This window comes from Pyrus communis, chromosome 5, assembly GCF_041283825.1.
Source record: "Pyrus communis isolate YQ-2024b chromosome 5, ASM4128382v1, whole genome shotgun sequence".
Lineage (NCBI taxonomy): Eukaryota > Viridiplantae > Streptophyta > Magnoliopsida > Rosales > Rosaceae > Pyrus > Pyrus communis.
The window spans coordinates 11,186,085-11,202,093 of record NC_142569.1 but is presented as its reverse complement, the minus strand read 5'-3'; the positions used below and the strand labels follow the sequence as shown (position 1 = coordinate 11,202,093).

At 40.7% G+C, this 16,009-nt stretch overlaps 3 protein-coding genes, 1 long non-coding RNA gene, 1 other non-coding gene and 1 pseudogene across 7 annotated transcripts; 4 read left to right on the top strand and 2 right to left on the bottom strand.

The window, feature by feature from the left end:
• Positions 1-231: 231 nt before the first annotated feature.
• LOC148696740 (uncharacterized) lies at positions 232-4,099 on the top strand. 2 transcript variants are annotated; one of them, XM_088694329.1, is made up of 3 exons: positions 232-2,826; positions 2,931-3,349; positions 3,961-4,099. In XM_088694329.1, the coding sequence occupies exons 1-2, from the start codon at positions 318-320 to the stop codon at positions 3,320-3,322; spliced, it is 2,901 nt and encodes a 966-aa protein (XP_088550455.1). In that variant the 5' UTR covers positions 232-317; the 3' UTR covers positions 3,323-3,349; positions 3,961-4,099. The 2 variants fall into 2 exon arrangements, with proteins under 2 accessions (XP_088550455.1, XP_088550454.1); XM_088694328.1 differs by lacking the exon at positions 3,961-4,099 and having other exon boundaries at positions 2,931-3,438.
• Positions 4,017-6,725, top strand: LOC137722019 (CDT1-like protein a, chloroplastic; annotated as a pseudogene). Its single transcript, XR_015962682.1, has 8 exons — positions 4,017-4,320; positions 4,438-4,557; positions 4,754-4,770; positions 4,848-5,065; positions 5,260-5,758; positions 5,984-6,185; positions 6,271-6,361; positions 6,486-6,725. The product of XR_015962682.1 is annotated as a CDT1-like protein a, chloroplastic (transcript).
• A 203-nt stretch (positions 6,726-6,928) lies between these two features.
• On the bottom strand, positions 6,929-9,748 carry LOC137726265 (heterogeneous nuclear ribonucleoprotein 1-like). Its single transcript, XM_068465166.2, has 2 exons — positions 9,429-9,748; positions 6,929-8,417 (listed from the first exon to the last, which is right to left on the bottom strand). The coding sequence occupies exons 1-2, from the start codon at positions 9,648-9,650 to the stop codon at positions 7,335-7,337; spliced, it is 1,305 nt and encodes a 434-aa protein (XP_068321267.2). The 5' UTR covers positions 9,651-9,748; the 3' UTR covers positions 6,929-7,334.
• Positions 9,749-9,816: 68 nt separating this feature from the next.
• On the top strand, positions 9,817-9,901 carry TRNAM-CAU (transfer RNA methionine (anticodon CAU)). Its single transcript is given in 2 exon segments — positions 9,817-9,854; positions 9,866-9,901. It is a non-coding gene; the product is annotated as a tRNA-Met (tRNA).
• A 1,328-nt stretch (positions 9,902-11,229) lies between these two features.
• LOC137726922 (uncharacterized) lies at positions 11,230-13,575 on the bottom strand. Its single transcript, XM_068465874.2, has 4 exons — positions 13,149-13,575; positions 12,777-12,868; positions 11,567-12,605; positions 11,230-11,488 (listed from the first exon to the last, which is right to left on the bottom strand). Exons 1-4 carry the CDS (start codon positions 13,233-13,235, stop codon positions 11,405-11,407), a joined length of 1,302 nt encoding a protein of 433 aa, XP_068321975.2. The 5' UTR covers positions 13,236-13,575; the 3' UTR covers positions 11,230-11,404.
• Positions 13,576-14,952: 1,377 nt separating this feature from the next.
• LOC137724753 (uncharacterized) lies at positions 14,953-16,009 on the top strand. The gene is made up of 2 exons (XR_015962020.1): positions 14,953-15,528; positions 15,692-16,009. It is a non-coding gene; the product is annotated as an uncharacterized LOC137724753 (long non-coding RNA).

Below are 16,009 nucleotides of genomic sequence, written 5' to 3'. Positions count from 1 at the left end.
TGTGGGTCTTCTTTTTGTTAGAAAAATTGTACCAAGGATGATACAAATAGATGATAACAATTTATGGAGTTTAACGGCATGAAACTATTGTGCACATTTTGATAATTCCGACATGAAAGGTACATTAGGGTAGACTACGTGAAAATCATCTAGTTAGTTAGTATCAAGTCTTTGGTCAACAATTATAATAAACAGCAACATCATCATACAATTAATTACTATTCAGTCTTTGCTCGAATGAATGCTTTGAAGCAGCATAAATATTGCTCGACTGGAAACATAACAGAGCAACTCTGCTAAGCTTGAAAAATAACACCATGAAAAGACTTCAGATGCCTCCTTTTCTCCTCCATTTTTTCTTGCTTTCCCTGCTTCCGTCAAAGGCCACCACCTCATCACCGGGGACGCAGGCACAAGCTCTGATAACCTGGAAGAACTTCTTCTACTTTGGTTATTCACCTCTTCTCGATTCATGGTCCCAAGCCAACCTCAACAACCTTTGCAACTGGACTGCCATTGTCTGCGACCACAATACCAAAACAGTTTCCGAAATAGATCTCTCCAACTTGCAGATCATAGCCACACTAACTGACTTCAACTTCACCCCATTTCTTAATCTCACTCACCTCAACCTCAATCGAAACCGTTTTGAAGGGCCTATACCATCTGCCATTGGCAACCTCTCTAGGCTGACAATCTTGGACTTGGGCGACAACGATTTCGAGCAAGAAATACCCGCAGAGATTGGCCTCTTAACGGAGCTAGAGTATCTAAGTTTCCACCACAACATTCTCAGTGGTACAATTCCCTACCAGCTCAGCAATCTCCGAAAGGTACAATTTTTGCGTCTTGGAGAAAACTACGATTTGAAAACATCAAACTGGTCTAAATTTTCAGGCATGCATTCCTTGACATACCTTGATCTTAGTCAAAACGACATCCATTCAGAATTCCCAGAATTTATATTTGAATGCCAAAACTTGTCGTTCTTGGATTTGTCTCAAAACCGGTTCACTGGCCAAATACCAGAACCAGTAATTACCAAACTGGGCAAGCTTGAGTACTTAAATCTCTCCTACAACCTATTCCAAGGACCGTTACCTTCACAGTTTCCCAAGCTCAAACACCTTCATTTAGCAGGGAACAACTTCAGTGGCCCAATTCCTCAAAGTATTGGCTTGTTATCTGATCTTCAACGCATCGACTTGAGAAGTAATTCCCTTGAAGGAAAAATTCCAACTACCATAGGTCAACTCAGGGAACTTCAGTTCCTTGATCTTGGAATGAATTCCTTGAACTCTTCAATCCCTTCTGATCTTGGCCATTGTACCGACCTCACGTACTTGTCCCTGGATTCCAATTTTCTTAGTGGGGAGCTGCCTCAGTCCTTGTCCAATCTGGACAGCATTCTCTACTTGGATTTGTCCGATAATGCATTTACCGGTCCAATCTTGCCTTCCGTGATCTCCAATTGGAGTCTAGTTGTCCATTTGAATCTTCGAGGCAATAGCTTCAGTGGGAATATTCCACCTGAGCTTGGGCAGTTGACAAATTTGAATTATCTAAGCCTAGACTCTAATGATTTTGGTGGGGAACTTCCTAGTCAAATTGGAAATCTAACCTTGCTATTCAAACTAAACGTGAGCAGGAACCATTTGGCAGGAGTGATCCCTTGGAGTATCGGCAATTTCACTCATATTGAGTATCTTGATTTGTCTAATAACTATTTGACAGGAGCAATCCCTCTGAGCGTCGTCACTTTCACTCATATTAAGTATCTCGATTTGTCTAATAACAATTTGACAGGGGTAATACCACTTGATTCCTTCAACAATTTGAGCCGGCCATTAGAGATTTTCAATGTATCACACAACCATCTCTCAGGGGTCCCATCAGAATTTTCCAACATGGATAGACTAATCATCTATGACTTTTCTTATAACAACCTCACAGGGCCAATTCCAACTTGTGGCATTTTCCGAAAGGCTCCAGCTTATGCTTTTATCGGAAACTATGGCATGTGGAGAGATGCAAAGGGAACGGCTGCATGTAATTCCTCTGGCAGAAATTCTAAAAGAAAAAACGACATCAATATTGTCGTTATTTTCATCATATTCTTTTTGGGTGTTGGCGTGGTTGCAACTATCATTGGTTTCTTTGTCTTATTAGTATTACGCAAGAGATCCAAGCTTCGGCCTCGGGAAATCAAAACTTCTCAGAACTTTGAGAATTTTGAGTCAATGATATTGCAAGAGGAAGTAAAGTTTACATTTGGGGAAGTTGTGAAAGCCGTAGATGACTTTCATGACAAGTACTGCATTGGAATAGGAGGATTTGGAACAGTATACAAGGCAGAGTTGGAGTCAGGCCAAGTTGTTGCAGTTAAGAGGCTTAACACGGAAGACTCTATTGACATTCCAGCAATTAATCTCCAAAGTTTTGAGAATGAAATCCGAACTTTGATAAATATCCGACATCGCAACATCATAAGGCTATACGGCTTCTGTTCAAGGAGGGGTTGCATTTTCTTGCTTTATGAATACTTTGAGAGAGGCAGTCTGGGAAAATCATTGTATGGGGTTGAAGGGGTTACTAAACTTGGCTGGGCTACAAGGGTCAAAATTTTGAAAGGGCTTGCTCATGCACTTTCTTACTTGCACAATGACTGCTCTCCGCCAATTGTGCACCGCGATGTAACTGTCAACAATGTATTACTCGATCAGGATTTCGAGCCTCGGCTCTCAGATTTTGGAACTGCAAGAATGGTGAATGCTAACTCATCCAACTGGACACATATTGTCGGTTCATTTGGCTACATGGCACCAGGTAATGTAACATTTCAACTTGTACATTTTAGGTTCATATTAATTTCAGCATCTTAAGATACTGTTTTTTTTTTTTTTTTTTTTTTTTTTTTTTTTGATGTGCAGAGCTTGCATTGACTATGCGGGTCACAGATAAGTGTGACGTATATAGCTTTGGAGTCGTAGCACTAGAAGTGATGATGGGAAAGCACCCTGGGGATATGCTAGAATCCCAACTATTAGAGTCGTCAAGATTATCGCAGGACAATGTAGGGTTGCTTTTGAAAGATGTGTTAGACCAACGGCTTGAGCCTCCGACCGCTGAATTGGCAAAGGTAGTGGTGCTTGTGATGAGTTTAGCATTGGCTTGTACACGTGCGCATCCCAGATCTCGACCTCCAATGTCTTTTGTGGCACAAAAACTATTAGCTCAAGCCCTACCTTGCCTTCCTGAACCATTTGGTATTATGAGCATCAACAAGCTAATGGGGCTGGGGCTACATGCTAATGGAAGCTAGCAGCCGAATTCTATGTTTACTTGAGCTGTAAGATTGGCACATAATGGCCGTTGCTTTTGTTTCATGTTTATCTATGCTTTAAGCTATTAATCATAATATATATCAACTAAACAACATTTAGAGTGTGTTTAATATCTATTTCATTTTTAGTTTACTTTATTTTTCTTGTTTTAGATCTTCTGCCCCACGAATAAAAGAAACATGCATCAATCATACAACTCACGTAATCAAAGCCCATGATACTTACTAATATTATTATCAAGCAAGAAATCCAAATACTTACTAATATTCTTATATTTGTTTGTCTTAGATATTAAATAAAAAGAAATTTAAATTACAAAGGAGAATAAGAGTTATTTATTTATTTATTTATTTTTGGTAAATTTGTTTATATCTGCTCACCAAATTGTTAATTTGGGATGTGAGATTTTGGACTCCGAGCCCAATAAACAAACGAGTGCTCCACCCAGCCTACTTTAAGAAAAATGCAAGAGCCAACGGGGATCTATTTGGCGGCAAGCAACGGGTCACGCCAGTGCCAGCTCATCTTTCCCGCCATAGAAACCCCCGTAAATACCGAAAGACCCCTCAAATTCCCCACTGATTCTTCTTCTTCATCTCCTCTTCTGTGACTGCAGCCCCGCAAGGTCTCACCTTTTCGATTCCGAATCCCGCATTTCGCTTTATCTCGGCAATGAGTTCCTCGCGAACCCTCAGATCCAGGACACCCAGAAGCCGGGCAAAGAAAGCCCTAAACCCAAATCCCTCGAAAGTCTCAGGCAACGAGGCACTGAGCACCCAGACCCTCAGAAGTCCGAAGCACTCACCCGTCGTGCCCGAAACGCCAACTTCGCGCTCTCCATAGGAGACATCAGAAGGGCCGGCGCCAAAAGAGTTGGAGATTTTACCCAGAAGCGACGGACGGACCAGATCGATCCATGGGGAGTGCAAACCCCGAAGAAAACTTGTGTCAGCCGCCCGGAGAAGCTACCCGAGAAGTAAGGCTTCAAATTTCGGTTATCTTGCATATCTGTGTGATATTGGTCCTCCATTTCTGGGTGGATTTTGATTTCTGGGTTGGCTAATTTATGTGCTTATTTTATTTATTTATGCAGATTTGAGATGTTGGGTGAGTTTTTCAATGGCTTGGACACTTCGATTCGGTTGTTGCGGTTGAGGGGATTGAAGCCCAGTTTCAGCAACATTTGCCCCCAAATCGAGTGTTTAACGGATAGGTATTTTCTTTTGCTTGGTTGTTGTGAAAATGAAATTGGGCTGCTATATAAATTGATCGTTTTTATCTCGATTTTTAGGAGATTCACATATGGTATTTTTTATAGAAATTTTCTTTCTTTCTTGATTGTTTGGTTGCTGAGAAAATGAAATTAGGCTAGTGTAGAAATTGGTCTTGTTTTTTATCCCAAGTTTTAGGAGATTCACATATGGTGGTTTTTTTTCAAAAAAAAAAATTGTCTTTTTAATTGGCTGTTAGATTGCTGAGAAAATGAAATTAGGATATTTAAAGAAGTTGATCGTTTTTTTCTAACTCGATTTATAGGCTGAAGTTAGAAAGTGCTTATTAAGGATGAGAGAACCAGTTGTATGAAGCCGGATCTTCATGTCACCATCAATGCTGATGCATTGGAGGGCGATGGCAAGTCAAAACCCAAAGGTGGTGGGAGTATGCATTTGAGGAAATCATTTCGTAAGCGGCTTGCTGATCTTTCGAAATCCCATCCTGAGGTATCCCCCATACTCAGTTTCGGATATGGCATCACTAATATGGTTTAATTTGTTGAGTGCTCTGTGTAATTTTAATTGAACGGTTATCTGGGAAGTTATTTGTGTCAAGATTTTCTCCTTATCAGTTTAGCAATCTATTTCTTGAACTACTTTCTGAATAACATGTGGTCTAACAATGCTTAATATGTTTACAGGATTATGAAATTCCAGAAGAAACTCTCCCCCAGCCATTTGGTCTTACGAAACAACATATGCGAACAGATACGGTGAAGCTTCCCTTGTCATCATCTCAGGGTGATGAAATTTCAGAACCAAAGCTTGATACCGCTTGTGCTTCATTGCGTGGCCAATTGCCTGTAACTCCAACTAAAAGCATAGACGCTGTTGAAAATGATGATGATTTGCCCACAAAAAGTGCTAATTGAGTCGACTCCAACAAAGCTTGCTTCAACTCCAGCCAGGTTGAGGGCTGAAACGCCTGCATTGCAGCCTCCAGAGCAATGTTACATGAGCCCAGCTGATAATGCTACTAGCTCACCGATCAAGTTGGCTAGGCGTCCTCCAAGCACCAGGTCGTTGATATTTGACATGCCTGTGAAGAATAAAAAAGTTGAGGATGAAGTTCCTGATAGGAGTGGCGCATCAAACGATAGTGACATTCATGATATTCTTCCCGTGGATCTTTTGCAATAGGTATGTCTATATTGAATTGTCCATTCTTGTTTCTTCATTTAACGAACTTTCCTGCCCGTAATGTGCTTTCGTGCTCCCTCTTTTTATTCGAAATAGATGCATTTAATTGTGCTTAAACTAGTCCCAAAAGCTATTGAGAATCATGTCATAATGGAAACTTTTACATAGTTGGACTTGAAGATAATGGACTGTAATTCTGAGATGTATCAGTATATCTTTATGCAGTTTAGAGAGAAGGAGAAAAAGGTAATAGAGGAGCGAGATCTGGTCATCTCCCAAGCAAAAAGGCGGCAACAGATGATTTCCAGCCTGCCAAAGCTCTTCAACTTGATTTATTTCGTACTTCAATCTACGAACCGTTCTGTTATCACAAAAGAAGAGCTTGTGCACAAGATCATTTGGACCAATTTCAATATTGTTGACAGAAGTAAGTCGTTAAACAAAAGAAGATACTATTTCTACGAAAAGTTATGGTGAGCCTAACTCTTTCTCTATTCTTTCCGCGGAAGAAGTTCAGGAGCATCTAAACTTGTTGCTAGAGCTGGTTCCCGATTGGATTTCTGAAAAGACGATAGCATCTGAAGCTGACTTGCTAATGATCCAGTAAGTTTTCTTCGTATTTTGAAGTAGAAATTATGTGCGTTCTAGTGGAAATGTATTCATCTTCCGTTGAAAAGATAAGAACCTGATAGATTTGTCTAATGTCATTACTTCGCCTCCCTTGCAGCATTAATAAGACGTCGAATCCTGAGTCAATACGTGCACGGCTTGAAACGGCAAAGTGAGCTAGGGAATGCGAGGTTTTTCGATAATTTAGTTGTTCGTGGAAAGGGCATCTGCACGTAAATACATCAAGGCTTCGTCCGATAATGTTATTCGACGTATTCTTTGAATGAATACTACAATTTTCAGCACGATGCACACTAAAGACACGAATTTGCTAGTCGATTGCTATCGTTTCCTCGTACGTATCATTTTGCTAAAGAATCAATCTATATCGGCTGTTCGTTGTACCAGAACCAAGTGTTCTGAACAGCACCAGCATACCTGGAATTCAGTTCGATGAAGCTGGAAATATAAGCATTGTCTATACAAATTTGGTGGATTCGGGCCTTGCTTGAACACTCAATATTACCCACGGTGAAATACAAGTTGAACAAGCACAAAAAATAAAGATAGTAACATTGTATTTCTAGCACTCACAACTGAATATAACTAATGCAGCAGCACTGGGAAGAATATATATCATCAATACCAACAGTGATAAGCAGGTTCAATAGAAACCATGAGAGAGAGGGAGAGAGAGAGAGAGAGAGAGAGAGAGAGAAAGAGAGAGGGTGGAGTGAAAAGTGGAAGAGGAGAGCTCCAAACAGTACTCTAGCAGAACTACTGCTACTAGAATGTATTGGCACTTCTAGCAGAACTACTGCTGCCAACTACCACCAAGAATCAAGCAATCCAACCAGTCTCAGGATAGTTCAACTCTTCTCGTGCATAAGTTGTCAGACTGGAGAAAAGATCGCATGGATGAGGGATTCCTGTGAAAGAAATTTCAAAATCTCTTGAATCTCTGATGTTAGGCCTGCCTGGACTGAGAACCACCATAGCCACCGGTGGCCTGTGAAGGGTCAGATCTCCACGATGCATTAGAGTACCCTGAATTACCATTGGTGTTGTCATAGCCGCTCCCCATGTAACCACCACGAGTCCCTTGTTGCTCTCCACCGCTAGCACTACCTGAGTTGCTTGTTGGGGTACTTCCACCCCGCCCGCCAGAGGTCACATACCCACCAGGATAAGAAGTGTAACTCCCGCCATAATTTCCATAACCATAACCTTGATTTCCAAAACCAGAAGCCCCACTTGGTGATTGACCCCTAGGAGCAGAAGGAACACCACTTCCACCGGGAGTACTCCAAGGAGCTGCAGCCCCATAGCCAGTAGCGCCATACCCAGGAGTTTGGTTGCTCCAAGTATTTTTCAACGCACCAGGTACCCCACTAACATAGCCAGCATTAGGGGCATTTGGATTCCCGTACGATCCTGCAGGACCACCAAAACCAGTATTGGCACTTCCATAACCACCAAGACCATAACTTCCATAACCTCCATAACCAACCCCTGTATTTGCCACCCCATAACCATAACCCGGTCCCGGTGCACCATAACCAGAATATGGAGGGAAACCACCTGCTGTAGTTTGAGGCTGCACATATCTACTGCCATCAATTCGACCATCAAATGCATTTGTACTGGCCCCAGAGGCACTGTAACCTTGATATCCCCCACCACGGCCCCCACCACCGGGATTTGCATCTTTAGGAAGTGCTCGCTTTACCTCTACAAGTTTACCATTCAACTCATGGTAGTTCTTTTGTAGTACTCCATCAACTGCATCTTCAGTGTCAAATGTTATGAAACCAAAACCACGAGGTCGTTGAGTATTTTGATCATACATTATTACTACATCAGTAACGGTGCCATAATTTTCAAAGAATTCACGAAATCCATCTTCTGTAAGTGTAGAAGGCAATCCACCAACAAATATTTTCTTGGTCTTAAAATTTCCTCCCCCTCCAGAGCTCCTGGTGGTATTAAAGTTTCCGGTTCTATTGGATGTCTGTTGATCTTCTCTTGATAAAGCCCGTTTTGCCTCAACCTGTGTAATCAAAGTAAAACCTTTAACAAACAAAGGGACAAACAGATGTACAGACAGGGCAAAGATATACAATAAAGTAGCATATATGCTTGTTCATAAAGGGCAGGGAAGAACCTAATAAAGTAGCACAAAGCAGCTCAAAATTTTAGTAAAAACACAATAAAATAGCACTTGAACCTCTCGTAATCTAGATTCTAGAAGTCAATCACTTTGAGACTAGTTAAAAGTTGTATTTGGAAAATCTTACAGTTGAAAACCATGCCAAGAATGAAAAGTATGCAACCTCCCTACGTGTCCAATTTACAAAGTTTCTAACCTATACCATCAAACCATGCTTAGAAGGAATACACGGTAACGGTAAGTTGGTGTTGTCATGCATCATACTTTTCAGGTAAACTACTGACATTATGTTTGACGACTTATCAAGTATTTTCCTGAAGGACATTATGTGTATAATTGCACATCAATGAGCACCCAGAACACAAATGTAGATAATAATACGAAATCCCCATTAAAAATCAGAAATTGTGCAACCTCATCAACCAAAACAGTTGCTTAGATACATTGCATCATATAAAATATGTCATGTACACAAAATCATAACGGACTAGATAAGCGAAGGCAATCCCAACTGCAACTACATCGTATAAAAATCAACACATGGAGCTCAAAACCAACAAAATTACAAGCAAAAAGAACCGATTCCGGAATCTCTCTGGGCTAGCAGATGCAATCCCAACATAAAATCAGCATTACCCAGTACACATTGCAACCTCAAGAATGCAAGAACACTGAAAAAGACAGCTAAATAACATACAAACAAGAACCACCCATCAAAATTAACATCAAAATTACCCAAACCCACAACACATTTAGACACGATATCGAAATCCCGGAACCAAAAACACTCGCAAAAAGCTAAAAAACAAGGAAAGAAACCCAGTAAAATTAGCAGCGAAAGTGAAATGCAGGGTAAAATTGGAAGAGGAGAAACGTGCGAGAGTGACTGACCAGTCGACCGTCAATGGTGTGCTTGTCGTTGAGAACCCGGTCGATGAGAGAGGGGTCGGAGAAGACGACGAAGCCAAAGCCTCTGGGCCGGCCGGTGACCTTGTCGCGCATGATGACGGTCTGGGTGACGTCGCCGTACTGGTTGAAGTAGTCGGTGAGCTTGTCCTCGTTGGTGTCCCATGCCAGTCCTCCTATGAACAGCTTGCCTTCGTCCGAGTCCATTTCTAGAGAGAGGGGGGGAAGGAGGAGCCGAGGAGAAGGGAGGGAAGGGCTACTGACTAGGGTTTGTTTGAAAACGACACCGAATTGAGCACGTGGGAACTGTAATGTAGTTACGAGGGTGCCGTTCAATGTATATAAATTTTTAAGTGGTAGAAGAAATCCACATGGGGTGGTGGCGCAGTTGGCTAGCGCGTAGGTCTCATAGCTTCTGAGTTATCCTGAGGTCGAGAGTTCGAGCCTCTCTCACCCCAACGTCTGTTTTTGCTTTTTTCAATTCCGGCATGCGCGTGCGTGTAGGAAGGTCGAGGTTTCGTTTCTGTTCTCACTGGGATTGAATAACTCCAAGTGAATAACCTAATTACGAATATTTATTCAACTACCTATGAACTAATTCTGAAACATACGGTTTATGATGAAGTTGGACTAATTTAAGTTTTGGCAAGCTAAGCCTACGGTAGTTTGGTCTAAACTTGTTTGGTATAATCAAAATATTTTCAAGATGAGCTTTATTCTTTGGTTGGCCGTTAAATGTAAGCTTTCTACTGTGGATAGGATTTTAACTTTTGCTTCGTTGGCTACTGTCAATTGTTTTAGCATATATTGCCATGTCATTGCTGATATGTTTGAGATATGATAAATATGTCATGTCATCACTGATGCGGATAAAGTTAGTTATATTAGTTTGTAATAGCTTATAGTGTAAGATAGTCGGGGTAGCAACCTGGCTGCTCACACAGTTACCTTGTTTATTGCTAAAGATGGTGATCCATTTGTTTGGGACGAGATTGACCCTGAGTTTTTATTTAATATTTTTGTTATAGATGTAAACATTTCGATTAAATTACAAATAAAGTCTATCTTTGGACGAAAAAAAAAGAAAAGAAAAAAAAAAGCAAAATATACACAAAGCATTTTCTTCATTGTTCTTCTTCCTTAGTGTTATATTCTCTCTTTCTTCATTTCCATACTACCGTCAAGAAATTGTATTCTCTACTCTAGTGCTACAAAGTCCCATTGCCACCTCTTTTTTTAATGTTCTTCTACCGATGGTATTTGGTCCTCGGTGTTCAAGTGTAGTGTCCCTTGGCTAAGGCTACCTTTGCTTCTTTTTGTCATGTGGGCTGCTAGCCATTGGAAGGGAAAATCTCTATCGTTGATAGCATTGAAGTTATCTCTTGTTGCTACCATGTATGTGGAGAGAGTGGAACAACCGTAGCTTCAAGAATTCATGTCAACCCGTTGCGGTGGTTCTCAACTCAATCAAGCCCACTATTAGACTTCGGTTGAGTTCTTTGAAAATCGCACATTCCGCTGCTAATGAGTCTATTTTACAGGAATGGAATATCCCCCGATTCGTCAGTATTTGTTGTTGCTGCTTTGGTCCAGCGTTCTTGCGCTTAGGGATTCAACTCAAATTAATCATTGACTGCATCTCAAGGAAGGTGCTCTCCCCCAGGGCAGTTCAACTCAATTTCTTAATGCCGTGTTTTCAGAGAAACAATTTTTGTAGAGGATGTTATAACTAACATACTTTCGGACACGCGGAGTGGATGGAACTCATGCATGATTTCAAGCAAACTAGTAAAATCACAATCCATAATTTCAACCAGGTCTCCAATATTACAACGGGCAAGCGTCACACAGAAAACAGCATCATAATTCACAAAAGAATTAAAAGAATAGACATCACCACCAGATAATAACAATCACAAACCAATCCGCTTTCCTTAATGAAAAACAAAAATTATCATCAATCATAGTTCAGCAGCACCTCCTCTGTTCAAAGCTCTTTCCAACCTCGTCTCGAAAGGGGTAGAATGCCAATTCACTCTTTTATCCTGCAAACGCATAGACCTGTTATCAGAACCCGTCAAGACCTAATCGAGAGAGGCTCACAAATCTTACTTGACATTTACCTCTCTGTATTTGCTGGTTGTGTTTGGTATTCCTTTGTAAGACGAGGCACCCGAACTCTTGGCAGCGGGAGGAGGAGCCATGTGATTCCAGTAGGTTCCGACAGTCCCCATTATGGCCATCTCGTCAGGGCTTCTACTCGGTGATTTCCTTGGTGAAGATGAAGCCGAAAACTGTCTGAGCTCTTCAACAGTTAATGCACCTAAAATTGGTCGATCTTCATGGCTTCTCGCTGAGTTTGATCCATGGGACGTGCTTTTCTCAGGTGTGAAGGTGTCTAAAGCAGTTGTGCTGGCCTTGTTAACCGGTGTATTTTCTGATGAAAACAACCAGTTCGAAAGGCTAGCATCAACTGCCATTTCTCGGTCGGAATTCTTTGAATGCTTCTTGTCTTGATCGGCTTTCGATTTGAAGTTCAAACTTGGCTCTGAACTGAATGAAATCCGGGGTTCTTGATCCTGTGTGAAATTCTCTTTCTGAGGTTTCATCAGTGGTGTCCCTTTGGCTTTGAGAGCTTTCCATTGTGTAAGATTCTCAACAGGGTTTAGCACCGAATGAACATAACCACTCCTATCGCGCGCATTGTGGTTCAACCCAGCTGGTTTCATCGGCATTGAACTATCAAAATCCTCAGTCATTACTTGACGTGTAGAAACCCCTCCGTTTGATTCTACAATTTCATCTTCGTACTCTAGTTCCCCATCATCGTCATCGTAATCATCCTCATCTTCACCATCAAGATCACAGTCCTCATCATAGTCCAACGCTTCGTCTTCATCATCGCTATCCCTGCAATTCTGGTACCTATGATTAGGAGGATATGACCCTGAGCTCGAAGTGACCGAACTATCTTCAGAGGAAGACTTAGATTGGCACGGTTTTTCCAAATTCTTCCCCTCCTCTTCCTCCTTCCCATTCTCTTCACTATCCAACAAAGGATCCGGGGTTTCGTTGGTCGAAACATGCTCATAGGTCTTGACATTCGAATCAAAAGTAACTTTCTTTCGAGTACTGAAGCTCAGTTCCTCCACTGGCTTATCCCTACAGAGCATAAACTCATAACTTCATTTCAATATCGAAAACCCCAAAAATGAAGTGTAATTCAAAAAATCAAACAGATGCAATTACATTCAAAGAAAACAGTGGACTGATAAACACAAAAATTAAGAGGCAATTGAACCCAAAAAGAAACCACGAAAGCCAATCACTCACCGGACTTCTTCCAATGCCGGGATAATAGGTTTTTCCTCAACCACCGGTGCAGAAGAGACGGCAGATTTCACAGGCTCGAAACTTGTATGTCTCTGCCAAAAACAAAGATTAATTCAGAAGAAACACAATCCAAAGACTTGAACTTTCAACACTTTTGCAGAATAAAACAATTAAATAAAAATGAAAGACAAACAAAAAGCAAAAACTACGAAATGAAGCCTAAATTCATCAAAAACAATATGTGGGTTTTACTCGGAAGTTCGGAATTCACTGGACTGTTAACAAACTAAACCCCAGAACGGAAACAGTAAGGAATCCATTTTCTTTCCTAGAATTTTCTCGGGAACCAAACAGACGTAAACACAAACTTACATGGTCTCTGTGGTGAACCCTGTACCTCTGATTACTCCTGTGTTTTTTGTCTTTGGAAGAACCAAAACATGCAAGAAAGCAACCCATGATTTCGATCTCTCTCTTTCCCTACTCTGGGTATCCCAAAGATCGTGTCTCTCTGCAAAAGAAGAAGGATTTGGGTCCTGGGTTTTCACAATTTCACATCTCCATCTTTTCCAATGTGTGTGTGAGAGAGAGAGACAGAAGGCCGTTGGGGTTGGTAGTAAACTTTTGAAGGATTTGGGGCGGGGGGAAGGGGAAGGGGAAGGGACAAAACGGTCGTAAACCTTTGAAGGATTTGGGGCTTTTTGGAGGGGGACCCAACCAGAAGAGCCGCCCCTTATGGTTCTTTAATTTTCGGGAAAAGGGAAGTGACCGTTAGGGTCTGTGTCTGAATCATCACCCAGCCTGGAAACTTTGAGATTTTTTATTTGACACCGTTCCTCACTGAAACATCCGTTGACTGTGGGTCCTACATCTCCAAGTGTGACTCAATAGTTTAGAAATTAGAATACTACTTAAATGAGGGACTGACTTGCAACCCTTTCCTTGTACTCACCTTGCAATTCAGTTCCTCTCCCTTGTACTCACTAAATCCACCCAATCAATGAATTTGGATCCTTGAAATTTGATCTAACCGCTAAAGTTATTATAACTTTTAAAGGAGCCATCTGTTTTTACTTTTTAGCCGTTGGATCAAATTTCAAGGATCCGGATTCATTGATTGGGTGGATTTGGTAGAAGGGATCCGGAGAGAATCCCTTTCCGATTACAAGGCTTCAATTCTTTTTGCTTTTTTCTTTTCTTTAATTACCAAAAGAATTGTCGTTTAGTATTACGGTTTAGTAGTATTCGACTTTGCGTGTAGGTGAGAGGTTATGTTTCGCCAAAGACAAATTTAAACAACATTATTGCTAGCCCATTGCAGTGTTAAAAATATCGGTATCGGTGGAAATTTCGATATGTAAATTTATGGAAATATCGACGGATATACCAAATATTGATATCGATATCGATTGTTTTCGATGGAATTGATGGAAATTTAAAATCAAACTTTAAGAATAGTCAAACCTAAGAATAGTCAGAAATATCGATTATATATGTTGATTTCAGTCTAAACTTAAGATTTTCTCCAATATGAGGTGAAATTTAGACTTCATCTACCATTTGCATATCTTTCTCTGCTTTTTGGAATGTTTTTATGAAAATATCGATTATATCGAAAAAATTTAAACATGTGAGGCTATTGTTTGTTAAAAAAATAAAATACCAAAAGAATTTGGTAAACTTCTTTTTAGTAGAGTTAGTGGGTTAAATAGTTAGTTATTAATGTAAACGTTTTCAATGCGGCTGTTTGATTTAGTTTAGAGTATAAGAAAACTGCCTAAGTTGAACGATCCTGGCACTTGTCACTAGGGTGCTTGGGTACTAGCGGCAACAGTTAGGAAATGGAAAGTACTTGTCGCAAATGACCCTAAAGAGCTTGATGAATTGAACTTAGAAGAGTATGCAAACAAAAGGAAAATAAGAATTGACGACACCGCATTGTTGAGGCATGTGTTTTTACCTTCGTCACTCATTTGTAAGGAAATATTCTCTTGTCAAACAGTCTAACATGTTATATTAATATATTAGATCAATCTGAACTAATTTATTAAGTGATTTTTGTTATAGTAAAGTAAAGGATTAAATAACGCAAACCCATGTTATATTCAAGCAATGCGCCACGTTAGATAATCATCAAGCAATGCTAATCAAGTTCAGAATCCCGGCCCCCTTCATATTCATAACACGTACTTTCTTCAGGATGAAGTTGATCCTATATATGGTCAGTGATGAAGGTCGAGAAAGCTCCGTTGGAGTCATACGCTGACATCGGCGGATGGGATGCCCGAATACAGGAAATTAACGAAGCTGTTGAGCTGCCACTGACTCATCCCGAGCTATATGAAGACATTGGTATCAGGCCACCTAAGGGAGTCATATTGTATGGAGTGCCAGAAACTGGCAAGATCTCGCGTGCAAGGGCAGTGGCAAACTCTACATTAGCAACTTTCTTGCGTGTTGTATTTTCCCCAAAATTTTCCATTTCCCCCTCTCATCTCAATTCTCAAGTCGAGTTCACATCTCACGCAAAAACAGAATTTGCAAACCCTTCCCCTTCAAATTTCACACACACTGCGAATCGGTGGGTCTCAACTCAAGTCTCAAGTCGAGTTCAAAGTCTCACAGACTCTGCAAATCCTTCTCCTTCACACAGAATCTGCAATTCAGTCGGCCCCAACTCTCATCTCATACCCAGTTCCCCTTCAGTTCATTGCCTGCATAATGCTATTCTTTCCTCTCCACTTCATTCCAGGTAAAATGGTAAGAACTTAGAACTTGTATTGGTTATTAATTTAGTTATAATTTGTGATTAATTTTAGGGTTAGTGTTAAGGTTAGGGTTCGTTTGAAACAAAAAGGGAACTGAGCTTTTTTATCTTTTGGGTTATAATCAAGAGGGGATTTGATCTGTTTCAGATTCAAACAAACCCATTTTTGCCTCTGTCAGATCCGCCGATGGATGTTGTCTGTCAGTTGGACAACCACCACATCAGATCGACAACCATTGCATCAGCTGACAACCACCGCATCACAGAGTCCTCTCGGATCTTGGCTTTTCCTTTGTTATTTTTCTATGATTTTTGGGTAATTTTTTTTAACAACTTGTGTGAGTGTGAGTGTGTGTTTTGTTTTTTTTTGTTTTGTATTTGATCCCTCAAGAAGCTGAACGTCTCCTCAGGGAACCTGGTAAGTGATTCACCTTTTTCCCACTAATTATTTCGAGCTTGAATTTGA

What these genes read in the sequence shown, in the direction of transcription:
- LOC137726265 (XM_068465166.2), bottom strand. Translation starts at nt 9,650, where the DNA reads ATGGACTCGGACGAAGGCAAGCTGTTCATAGGAGGACTGGCATGGGAC. An exon ending in ACACCATTGACGGTCGACTG is followed by an intron (nt 8,418 to 9,428) that starts GTCAGTCACTCT and finishes TTGATTACACAG; the next exon opens with GTTGAGGCAAAACGGGCTTT.
- LOC148696740 (XM_088694329.1), top strand. Translation starts at nt 318, where the DNA reads ATGAAAAGACTTCAGATGCCTCCTTTTCTCCTCCATTTTTTCTTGCTT. An exon ending in ATTTGGCTACATGGCACCAG is followed by an intron (nt 2,827 to 2,930) that starts GTAATGTAACAT and finishes TTTGATGTGCAG; the next exon opens with AGCTTGCATTGACTATGCGG.
- LOC137726922 (XM_068465874.2), bottom strand. Translation starts at nt 13,235, where the DNA reads ATGGGTTGCTTTCTTGCATGTTTTGGTTCTTCCAAAGACAAAAAACAC. An exon ending in GGGTTCACCACAGAGACCAT is followed by an intron (nt 12,869 to 13,148) that starts GTAAGTTTGTGT and finishes TGTTTTTGGCAG; the next exon opens with AGACATACAAGTTTCGAGCC. An exon ending in CCGGCATTGGAAGAAGTCCG is followed by an intron (nt 12,606 to 12,776) that starts GTGAGTGATTGG and finishes TATGCTCTGTAG; the next exon opens with GGATAAGCCAGTGGAGGAAC.